This window comes from Melanostigma gelatinosum (genome assembly GCF_949748355.1).
Source record: "Melanostigma gelatinosum genome assembly, chromosome: 20".
Classification (NCBI taxonomy): Eukaryota; Metazoa; Chordata; class Actinopteri; order Perciformes; family Zoarcidae; genus Melanostigma; species Melanostigma gelatinosum.
In genome coordinates this window covers 12,834,658-12,844,401 of record NC_136653.1, presented here as the reverse complement: position 1 = coordinate 12,844,401, position 9,744 = coordinate 12,834,658, and the positions used below count along the sequence as shown (strand labels likewise).

At 43.5% G+C, this 9,744-nt stretch overlaps 2 protein-coding genes across 2 annotated transcripts; one reads left to right on the top strand and one right to left on the bottom strand.

Annotated features, from left to right (window-relative positions):
- Positions 1–744: 744 nt before the first annotated feature.
- terf1 (telomeric repeat binding factor (NIMA-interacting) 1) lies at positions 745–3,396 on the top strand. Its single transcript, XM_079292024.1, has 9 exons — positions 745–829; positions 1,218–1,345; positions 1,539–1,625; positions 1,736–1,885; positions 2,477–2,586; positions 2,692–2,721; positions 2,805–2,902; positions 3,026–3,096; positions 3,226–3,396. Exons 2-9 carry the CDS (start codon positions 1,247–1,249, stop codon positions 3,385–3,387), a joined length of 807 nt encoding a protein of 268 aa, XP_079148150.1. The 5' UTR covers positions 745–829; positions 1,218–1,246; the 3' UTR covers positions 3,388–3,396.
- An 846-nt stretch (positions 3,397–4,242) lies between these two features.
- Positions 4,243–7,007, bottom strand: sbspon (somatomedin B and thrombospondin type 1 domain containing). The gene is made up of 5 exons (XM_079292025.1): positions 6,494–7,007; positions 5,390–5,584; positions 5,226–5,304; positions 4,569–4,745; positions 4,243–4,384 (listed from the first exon to the last, which is right to left on the bottom strand). The coding sequence occupies exons 1-5, from the start codon at positions 6,714–6,716 to the stop codon at positions 4,267–4,269; spliced, it is 792 nt and encodes a 263-aa protein (XP_079148151.1). The 5' UTR covers positions 6,717–7,007; the 3' UTR covers positions 4,243–4,266.
- Positions 7,008–9,744: the final 2,737 nt, after the last annotated feature.

Sequence of the window (9,744 nt, the reverse complement as noted above, 5' to 3'; positions counted from 1 at the left end):
TCAAAGCTAGCAAAGCATTAACAGTTAGTTAGCTAACGTTAACTGACATTACCTTTGCTTATTTAAAGTATACAGGCAGCATCTCTGCCGAATGTACAGATATCAGGGGTAACTTTTACCTTTAGCGATAAGTGTTTAAAATTCGTTTATTCGAATCAACGTTAATAACTCGTGCACTCAAATGGACAACAAACAAGCTAACGTTAAGTTCTTAACCGGGTAACGTTAACTGTGGGCCACAATGGAAACAAGTGTTTTTCGCTTTTTTGTGTCACCCTCTATTTTTTAATGTATTTATTTGTATTATTTGTATTTTTATATTTATACATGTATTTACATTGTTTTATACAATTAAATCAAATCAAAAATCAAACGGTGAATTTGTACAGTTGTACAATTTCACAGCCCCTAAGCATTTACAATGGCTGTTGAACCAATGTAGAAGTAACATTGTACTGCTTTTAAACCCAGTAGCGTCAACAACCTATAACAGTGAATTGTGAGTTCCATACAACAACATACATTTATTTAATTCTTTAAAAAAACATAATGATGAAAGTAACATACGTTTTACCCCTGACACGTGCTTTGGAATTATTTTAGTAATTAGTATTGGAAGAATGAAATGGTAATTTCGTTACATTAATGTTAATGATACACCATCTTAATGTCTTTGTTGATTTTTAAAACCTAGTGGCTAACACAGTTTTGTAAATAGTTGTTTACTTTTTGATTTTAGCCATTTGTCCATTGCTGAAAGGAAATGGCCATCATGAGAAAAGGATTATTTGTGCCTTCCTTGCAAGAGTCATACATGGAAATAAATTGGGTAAGTCAGCAGCTGGCTCAGGCCTTACTCTCAAACATCTGTCTACATCTGCATTTACTTGTTGAAGTTGGTACTGCATGGAGGTCAGAACCTACAGCAAGCATCCCCATAGAAGCTAGGCTATAATGAATATATATATATATATATATATATATATATATATATATATATATATATATATATATATATATATATATATATCAAACAAAAGTGTTCAGCCACTCTTTCTAATGAAAAACCTTCTTACTCATGTGTTGGATACTTAACTTAACTTTTAAAATGTATCCTATGCTTCTTTACTCTGCATACACACATAAGTACTAATGTCCACACACTCACAAGCCCTCTACGGCCTGTTTTAACCATATGATACACTGGTTTCCCCCAGATGTCCTGTTTGAAGAGGAAGACCGTGTGATGCCTCTGATGTCTGCTTCCAAAATATGGTCAGACCTAGAGGACAGTGTGGAAGATGAAAGTTTGTTCAAAAACATCACCCATCTTTTGCTTGTCCAGGTAATCTTATCAATTATTTTTTGGGTGTATTAACACAAGATCGAAGAATGTCCAGACATGGCTTTAAATGTGACTGAAAGAATGAAATTAATTCTGGAGAACGCTCCAGTCTGCTGTTAAAGTCCTGATGTCACACAGGGATGCTTTGTCTTGATTTTGATTAAGATGCTGATGCATTTGCCCATCTTCCCAGTCTGTGGCTGTGTGCTTGGAGAAAGGAAAAAGCTCTTCCGCCTCCTCTGCCCTGAAGTGGTTTGAGAATAACCATGAATCTCCACAGGTCTGTATGTCCATTACTGTCTCTTTTCTTTTCAAAAGCACGGGGTCAATACTGGAATATTTGCTGGCCCAGAATGACTTTAATGCTCAACAACTAATATTTCTCAACAGAACATGATGGTGAAGCTGTCGACAATAGTGACACAGAGGGAAACCGACCACCCGTTCCTCATGAGCTTCAGCTTCAGCCGCCTGCTGGAGACAATCAAATCTTACTTAGATGCCTACTTGGAGAAGAATCCCTCTGACTACCTCCTCAAGGTACAGGGCCTGAGCCAGTGTGTTGTAGGGCCCGACATATCGTACACCAGTAGACTATTTGGAAACTGAAAATGGAGAATATCTTCGGATACACGTCATTTAATTGGCCAATACATCAGATGACCAATATTTAGCTACAGCTAACGGCAAGGTTTAACAAACAGCAGTCCATACATTTTCTTGATGTTGTGCGCCGCTCGGGTACACTCTCGTCCTTTGACCAACTGAAGGTGCTGATGTGACATTATCAGTCATAGTTAATTGACAATTTGTCATCAGAATGTGTTGGAAGGACAAACCGCCACATGCCTCAGAGTCCTCCTCGTGGTTGAACAGACCCGCTTTATGCAAGAAAGTTTCAAAAATGATTTACATAGAAGCCGCTGAACAAGGTTAAACGTAGAAGGCTATTATAATGACAGGCCTCGTTATCTTTGCTTTCACATTATAGCGGTACTTAAAGGAATACTTCGCCCACTAAATGACCATTTGTATATCAATCACTCATCCCGTGTTAGCTTGATCTTGAAGATCAAATAATGTTCAGTAACTAATATGTTAGTGTGTGTTTTTGTCTGCCTCTTCTATCAGGAAGCCACAAAGATGGTGCAGTCGTCAAAAAACACTGAGGGTTTGGAGGACGTGATGACACAGGACAGCTCTCTGTCAGAAGAAGCCAACAAATCAACAGAGAACAGAAAGTAGGAAATGCTTTTTTAACACCCTCAGGTTTATTGATTGAAATGTGCACATGGTCCATTTCTGTTCTGTATTGAAGAATATCCTGTACATTTACGTCCTAACAGGCAAAAGAAGAAGAAGGCTGTTTGTTTGAGGTTAGTAGAAATCAGTGTTTGGGTAAAAGCAGACATTCAGCAAGCTGTGGGGTTACTAATAGTTATGTCTCACTGTATGACAGAACAAAACGGAAACTACTGTCAACGAAGATTTCGGACATGTGGGAAACTGATTCATGCAAGAAGCCGTTTGTCTCTCTCAGAAGAATCTCCCGCAACGGTAGGTTTTTTTTGTCTTTCCTGTTTTTTCTTTTAAAAACATTGTATTTTCATTTGATCTGATGTATCAATACTTTTCTATAAAATGAAGAACTAATGATGAAGTTAAACCTCCCACCATCAGAGTTATCAGAGCTGACATCCGTGAAGTCAATGGACACCTCGAAGATCGAAAAAACAAGAAAACCAGCTCGGGTAAATTGAAGCGCACCGCTCATTCATGACCAGTATATTAATCCCAAATCAAGTGAATACATGAAGCTCAAATGCTGACTTTGGGGCGGATTTCTGAAAATTGCATCCCTTGTGTTTTACTTTGTTTAGAAATGGACATACGAGCTGGACCGGTACCTTAAGATTGGCGTTCGACGTCACGGCCAGGGGAATTGGTCTCACATATTAATGGATTTTGACTTTGACGGCCGCACTGGCACCATGCTCAAAGACCGCTGGAGAGTTCTACTAAAGACAAACAAAGTAGGCTAAAGAGGGGGGAGTCACTCTCTACCTTTTACTTTGTAGCAATGTACCTGTAAATAAGGCTTGACCTAACCCTTTATCAGCCCAGAGCTTAATGTCTGAAGGTGTCATCAGTGTGTTGCTGCTGCTCTGTTTGCACCAAGACGATATACCACCAGAGGGCACTCAGCACATGATGATGAATTGAGCTACAGCCATGGCCTTCTGTGATGAGATACATTTAACAGATAGTTAACAGAATCTATAAGTAGTCACCTCTAATTTATTGATACATGGGATTAGCTACTGCACTCATTCAACCCCTTTAAACACATTGGCTAAACTCTTGAAATATATCCTTTATGTTGTTGTGTTTCATACCACTAGAGGGCACTCAACTCACTGAACTCAGCTGTCAGTGTTGCCTCATCATCTGGAACAGTTTGTTTGGTTTTATTTTCTTGGTGGGGGATCAGTTCACAAATGTAAAATATTGTTATCATTTTAAGTTAAACATTTTTGCTATAACACTGTAACAAACTAATACAACAGTAGTTTGTTACAATAAAAATTACGTAAAATCTTCTTTTGATAAATGCTTAATTTGTAATAAAAATGTGAAATACTGTACAGGTTACAACCGTGTCTTTACATCGTGTGCTGCAATGGGAACGTGCATGGTGATTGCAGAGCTAAACATACTTTTTTTTTTAATATCACTAGCATATTATTTATTAGAGACAAAATTGCATCGCACAAGTCTTGAGTCTCTTCTTCGAGCTGAACGCCTTTTTTGAAGCATCTGACCTGAACACAGTGTTTCAGTCTCGCTGGTGAGCGGAGCTCGGCTGTGAGGTGTTACCGTGGACTCCAGATCAGAGAGTGTTGCGCGGCGCTTCGTTTAGATCAGATGAAGACGAAGCTGTGTTGTGGCGGACAGTTGCACTGCTGGGTTTGCTGGACCTTCTTCCAGGTCCCGCTGCACTGATGGTTCCCCACTGCCTGCCAGTGGAGCAAAGCTTCTCTGCAACACAGTCACAGCCACTAATGTTTTTATCACCGCCATGTGCGTCATTTCACACATTCACATCTATAGTGACAACAAAACATGAAATGTAACGTGATCTTGTATCAACTCTTTAGTAAACCAGGTTTGTACGAACCTCAAAGAACACACACACACGCATACATATATGTTTTGTTCATACTTGTCTGATTCCAGACCGTCTCCTTGGCAGCTGCCACTATTGTTGCGCATGGCAGGCGGTTCACATGCCACACACACTTTAAATCCTTCTGTTATGTAGCGCGTCCAGTGTGTGTGTGGCCGGTTCTCCACTGTACAGTGGGGTGTCCGGGACTCCAGCGTGAATTCCACACAGAACCTGCGGGGAATAGGCGGCAGGGTCACAAGGGTCACACAGTCATTGCTGGGATGTTAAGACCAGTGAATCGAGCTCGAGAGACTAAAGTACATTTACAGGGATCATTTTCCACACCAGGCAATGTACGAGTATGGAATGATCATTCGACCAATGGGGACCCAGTAAACCGCACACAATACCTCACGTACTGTCATCGAGGCCTTTTGTGCGTGTGCTTTTCATGTGACGGTCTTTATTAAAGACTGGTCTCGTTTCAAAAGGGTTTGCCGGCAGCCTCTCAACGTTTGCTGTATTTAATGGCTTGTAGACAGACGTGCAGGTGAGCAAACACCTACTGGTACATGGGGACATGTTTTTTTTTAAAGGGTTTAGGTTACAACAGCATAATGCTCGAATGAAGTTTAACCCCTGTTAGCATTCATGAACTTTTGAATTTGAAAGAGTACTTGGGGCTTTATCGGAGCAGGATGTGAAACCTACCCGGGGTCCAGGGGGTTTCCGTAGTTGTCATGCTTCGGCCTTCCCTTGCCAAACTCCATGCTGGTGATGAATGCAGGACCTGATATAAAAAAGAAAAAAACAATCCAAATCAAAAGCAGTTTGCAGGTACAGTAAAGCAAGGTGTGGCTCGTGTATTTGCGTACCTGAGTTTAGGCCACAGTGGCCACCCTTCTGGTCTCTGTACTCCCTGCAGCCGCTTCGTTGCTCCAGGCTAGGACAGGGCTCTCCACTGTTACTGGGCTGCTGCTCTACGTGACGAACACGGACCCGCACTGAAGCCTGGCAGGACTTGGCACAGCCGCTCCAAAAGCTCCAGTCGCTCACGGTGCAGTCCTGAGCTGAATGTTGGCGCCCATGTTGTGGGAGAAAGAATATTACAGGGTATCCTTTTTGTGGTAGCAAACAATCAAAACTGCAGTGGAACTCAGAGAAATTGGACCCCAGCGCCAACACTGATTGGTTTAGTTGAGTGTGTGCAGAGGTGAGTCACAGCAACAGTAAAAGCTTGCAGCCGACTGCATAATTACAGTCTCCCTGTGAAGCCGTGTAATGGAGCTAAATATCCAGCAAATAACTTCAGATCAATGAAGCATTGATTGTGGCTTGTAGAATTAGTGTTTCCTGCTCTACTCCGAGTGGTTTGAGATTATGCCAAGTGAGCAACCCATTCAATCACCAAGTCCTGTGATTTCTTTTCAGTCGCTCCCGGTTTTCTCGATGATTAAGCTTTGCTGCATTAAGCGTGCCGATTTAGTCTCTTATCGGCCGATAACGCATATTAGGTGTACGCTCGGCTTGTTTGCCTGGAACTGTAATTGCTACAACTGATTGACAGAATCACATTCTTCAAATATTTTTTGACTAATTCCATTATGTGGGCCAGTCTGCTGAAATGAGGCTGGACACAGAGCTGCCTGGGTTATGTGCTGAACTGATTATGGTAGGTTTTTTGTGATGTAGCAGACATGATGTGTGCTCCAGAAGAAAAAAACAACACGAGCTGTCGTTGTTTCTAGTGCACAAGTCAGGAGGTGGAGATAAATGTGCTCAGACAACTTCACATGCACAGCTCTGTGTCATCAGATAAGCAGCCCAGGTACTAAAAAAACAATCTTCTCTCTGCCTTTAGCGAGGGTTATCTCATGCGACAGGTTATCTCCCACTGGTTTTGCATAGTTGTGTGTGTGTGTGCACAAAAAACTCCACTTGTGACTCATTCGCACTGATCCCTTCCTGTCCTCCCTCACCTGGGCATTCTGTGAAGTAGTCGAAGCAGCAGTCGTTGGTCCTCGCGCAGCCCTCGTCGCAGTAGCACGTCCCGTACACACGGTCCATCCTCCAGTCGGTGGTCAGACAGCTGAAGTCTCTGCCTCGGCAGCATTTCCCCGAACAACCCCCGGACACCAAGTGGTTCTTTCCCAGAGTGGAGACCACCAACAGCAAACATGCAAACTCCACAGAGGACCCCATCCTGAAGGGGGTCAGGTCAGACCCTTGAAGTTAAAGCCTCTGAGTTTGTCAGTGATTAGTCCCTCCCTGGTCCTACTCCACATCTGTCACACTCATAGCTGTGAGAGGGAGAGGTGGGAATAACCAGCCCAACCCAGCCAAGACAGGAGCCCTTGTGACCTGGAATTCCTGCGTCCGTCTCCTGCGTCCAGCCCCTCTTGTTTCCTTCCAGGAACGGGTCTGCAGAGTAAACCTACAGCACAGGACGGCCCGTTCCAGCGCTGATCAGACTCCCGTGTCTCTCGTATTGTGTGTGTGTGCGTCCTCTCCCTTCAGAGCTGGTGACTCTCTCCTTGTTCCCAGCTGAGCACCTCCCTCCAGTTGATCGCACACAGGAGGAGACAGTGAGGGCAAGGGAGGGGTGAGTGGTTTTGCCTCCTACTTCTGTTCTCTCTCTCTCTCTCTCTCTCTCTCTCTCTCTCCCTCTTCTCACCTGTCTTATTGTTGTTTACCCATTTTCTTTCTTACCCTCTCCCTGCAGATTTAGTGTGACCCTGATGCCAGTCTCGCCCAGCCAGTCTGCCACCCCAGACCTCTGAGTCCCAAAAGAAAGGCAGGAATGTGAGCAGTTGGCAGGTCTCCAGACAATTGTGCCAAAGGGGCCCGCTGAGCATTGTAAAGCCACCCTTTGCTTCTCACCTCTCTCTCTTTCTCTCTTTCAGGCTACTGTAATCTTCTAAATATCCAGACACTTCTTTGTTGTGCTTTGTAGCTTCATGTGATCAGGTAATTGAGTTATCAGATTTCTTTTGATATTTTTGGGGAAATTCCGGCTTATTTTGCTTTCTCGTGAGTTCACTTCCTGAACTATCTGTACACGAAATAGGAATATACAGCCAGTAGCCCGTTAGCTTAGCTTAGCATAAAGACAGTGGGAAGCAGCTGAAAGAAAAAAAAAAATACTTATCCTATTTTCAGGCCTGCTCTTATTCATGCGGTGCAAAAAGATATTTTTCAGATCACTGCAAAACCCAATGTCCAAAAGGAAGCTTTCCTTCATGCGTATTCATTTTAGGAAAAAATTGCAAGACATTTTTGCAAGAATTTTTCATGTTTTGTTTGCTCAGGGAGCCTGAATGTCTGAGGATGTTGTGAACTCTGCAAGGTCAGCTTTTATTTGAGCAGTTCCTCCTTCATCTCATGGGAAACAAACGAGGCCTCTGCAGGGAGCACTAGCAGGGGACGAGGCCTCCCTATGCTGACTGCTATAGAAGGAGCCGATATCTGTAATAATCTGGATGCTTTTTCTTCTTGAAAAAACAGCTTGCGGAGGGGGGTCTGTTTGGGTCCTTTGATTCTTCTTCTGGCCATAAGCAGGTAGGTCAAGCGGCAGTAATGGCCTTCATCTTTCACCATAATCATCAGCAGCAGCTTCACTGAGGAGCATGTGTCTGAATCGGTGTATAGTGAAGTTTGAGGGGGTTGAACCCAGACTGACCTCAGAAGTCAAAGTAAAAACTTATTTTGACAAGTGTCTGTTTTCCAAATGGACATTTCATTTTGTAAATCTAAGTCCCCTAAAATGTCACGAATGCTAACACACACACACACAGATTACATTTCCACTGCTGATTTGATCTGTCCACTGATGCAACTCTTCCAGCTGCATCAGTGTGCTGTGGCTCCAGCACGTTGGAAGTGCACATCAAAGCCTGTATGTTTTACATCTGACAGGCCCCCAACCCTGGACCTCCTGCCCTCACGGTGCACCTGTCAAAGGCAATCAGCCTTCCTACAGTAACGCACCCTGCTCCGAGCACAGAGGAAAGGAGATTACGCCCATGGTAGCTGTCTCGAGGTGTCTTGAGATGCTGAACAGTGTGTGTGTGTGTTTGCGGTCTTCAAACTCTGTCACCAGCTGCCATGTCAGAGGCTGAAGTCACACGACGAGTTTATTTGACGGGCGCAGAGAGAGAGAGGTTGTATTTGTTGTATTTGTATTTAGTGTCTTGAGATGGGCGTCGAACACGGTGAATCCTCGCTCAATCTCGCCTACGTGGGGAATGCAAACTGGCTGTCGCCACGGTAACCCCTGACCTGGGTTGCTATAGTTTCGAAACCTTTTGTTGACAAATGTTCACCTTTTCATCTCTCGCCCCACCTGTTGTAAAGGAACGCGGATGAAGTCGCCTCCCAACGCCGTATCTGTACGTTACACACACACACACACACACACACACACACACACACACGGAGGTGTGTCGGCCATTAAACACGATAGTACAATGTAGGACAAAAAGACTCTTTAACTACTATGTTGTACATGGTGGTACAGTGTATCATGACCTCAAAAATATTTAACCTGAAACAAATATTTAAGGAAAGATGAATAATAGTTAGTTTGTTTCTTCCTGATGAGTCCAGTCAGTTTCTGTCCCATGAATGGAAGCTTTTGTCCACTATCATCTGAATTCACTCAACTTCCTCCCTCCATGTTTACGTCTGTACATTTGCTGTGTGTGTGTGTGTGTGTGTGTGTGTGTGTGTGTGTGTGTGTGTGTGTGTGTGTGTGTGTGTGTGTGTGTGTGTGTGTGTGTGTGTGTGTGTGTGTGTGTGTGTGTGTGTGTGTGTGTGTGTGTGTGTGTGTGTGTGTGTGTGTGAGAGAGAGAGAGTGTGAGAGAGACGTTAAGGGAGTGTCCATACATTATCTGTTGATGTGTTTATGAGTTTCAGTACTTTGTTTGTGTACTGCATTTATCCATGCGGTGGCATGTGAGAAAGTCTTTTATCTTATTTCTTGTGAATAGAGAACCCGGCTAGGACACGCATGCATGAGTCATTATTTAAAGAGTTGAAGTTGGATGTTTGACTTGGCTTGTGTCATTACACAACACAGTCTTAAGGCCGAGGTTCATCTCTCGGAGACAGATAGGTGAGGCTGAGCAGGTTACAAGTTACCTCGAAGAACACGGAGAATTGTCATGTGGCAGTGCTTGCTCTGTACCGGAGGAGTACAACGTAAATCATGACCCTGAGTGAGTCTCTTGTG

Coding starts and splice junctions, on each gene's coding strand:
- terf1 (XM_079292024.1), top strand. CDS start 1,247: ATGCCTCTGATGTCTGCTTCCAAAATATGGTCAGACCTAGAGGACAGT. Junction 1,886..2,476: donor CCTCTGACTACCTCCTCAAG/GTACAGGGCCTG, acceptor CTCTTCTATCAG/GAAGCCACAAAGATGGTGCA. Junction 2,903..3,025: donor CAGAAGAATCTCCCGCAACG/GTAGGTTTTTTT, acceptor TCCCACCATCAG/AGTTATCAGAGCTGACATCC.
- sbspon (XM_079292025.1), bottom strand. CDS start 6,716: ATGGGGTCCTCTGTGGAGTTTGCATGTTTGCTGTTGGTGGTCTCCACT. Junction 5,585..6,493: donor CTACTTCACAGAATGCCCAG/GTGAGGGAGGAC, acceptor GCCAACATTCAG/CTCAGGACTGCACCGTGAGC. Junction 4,385..4,568: donor GACGGTCTGGAATCAGACAA/GTATGAACAAAA, acceptor ACTGTGTTGCAG/AGAAGCTTTGCTCCACTGGC.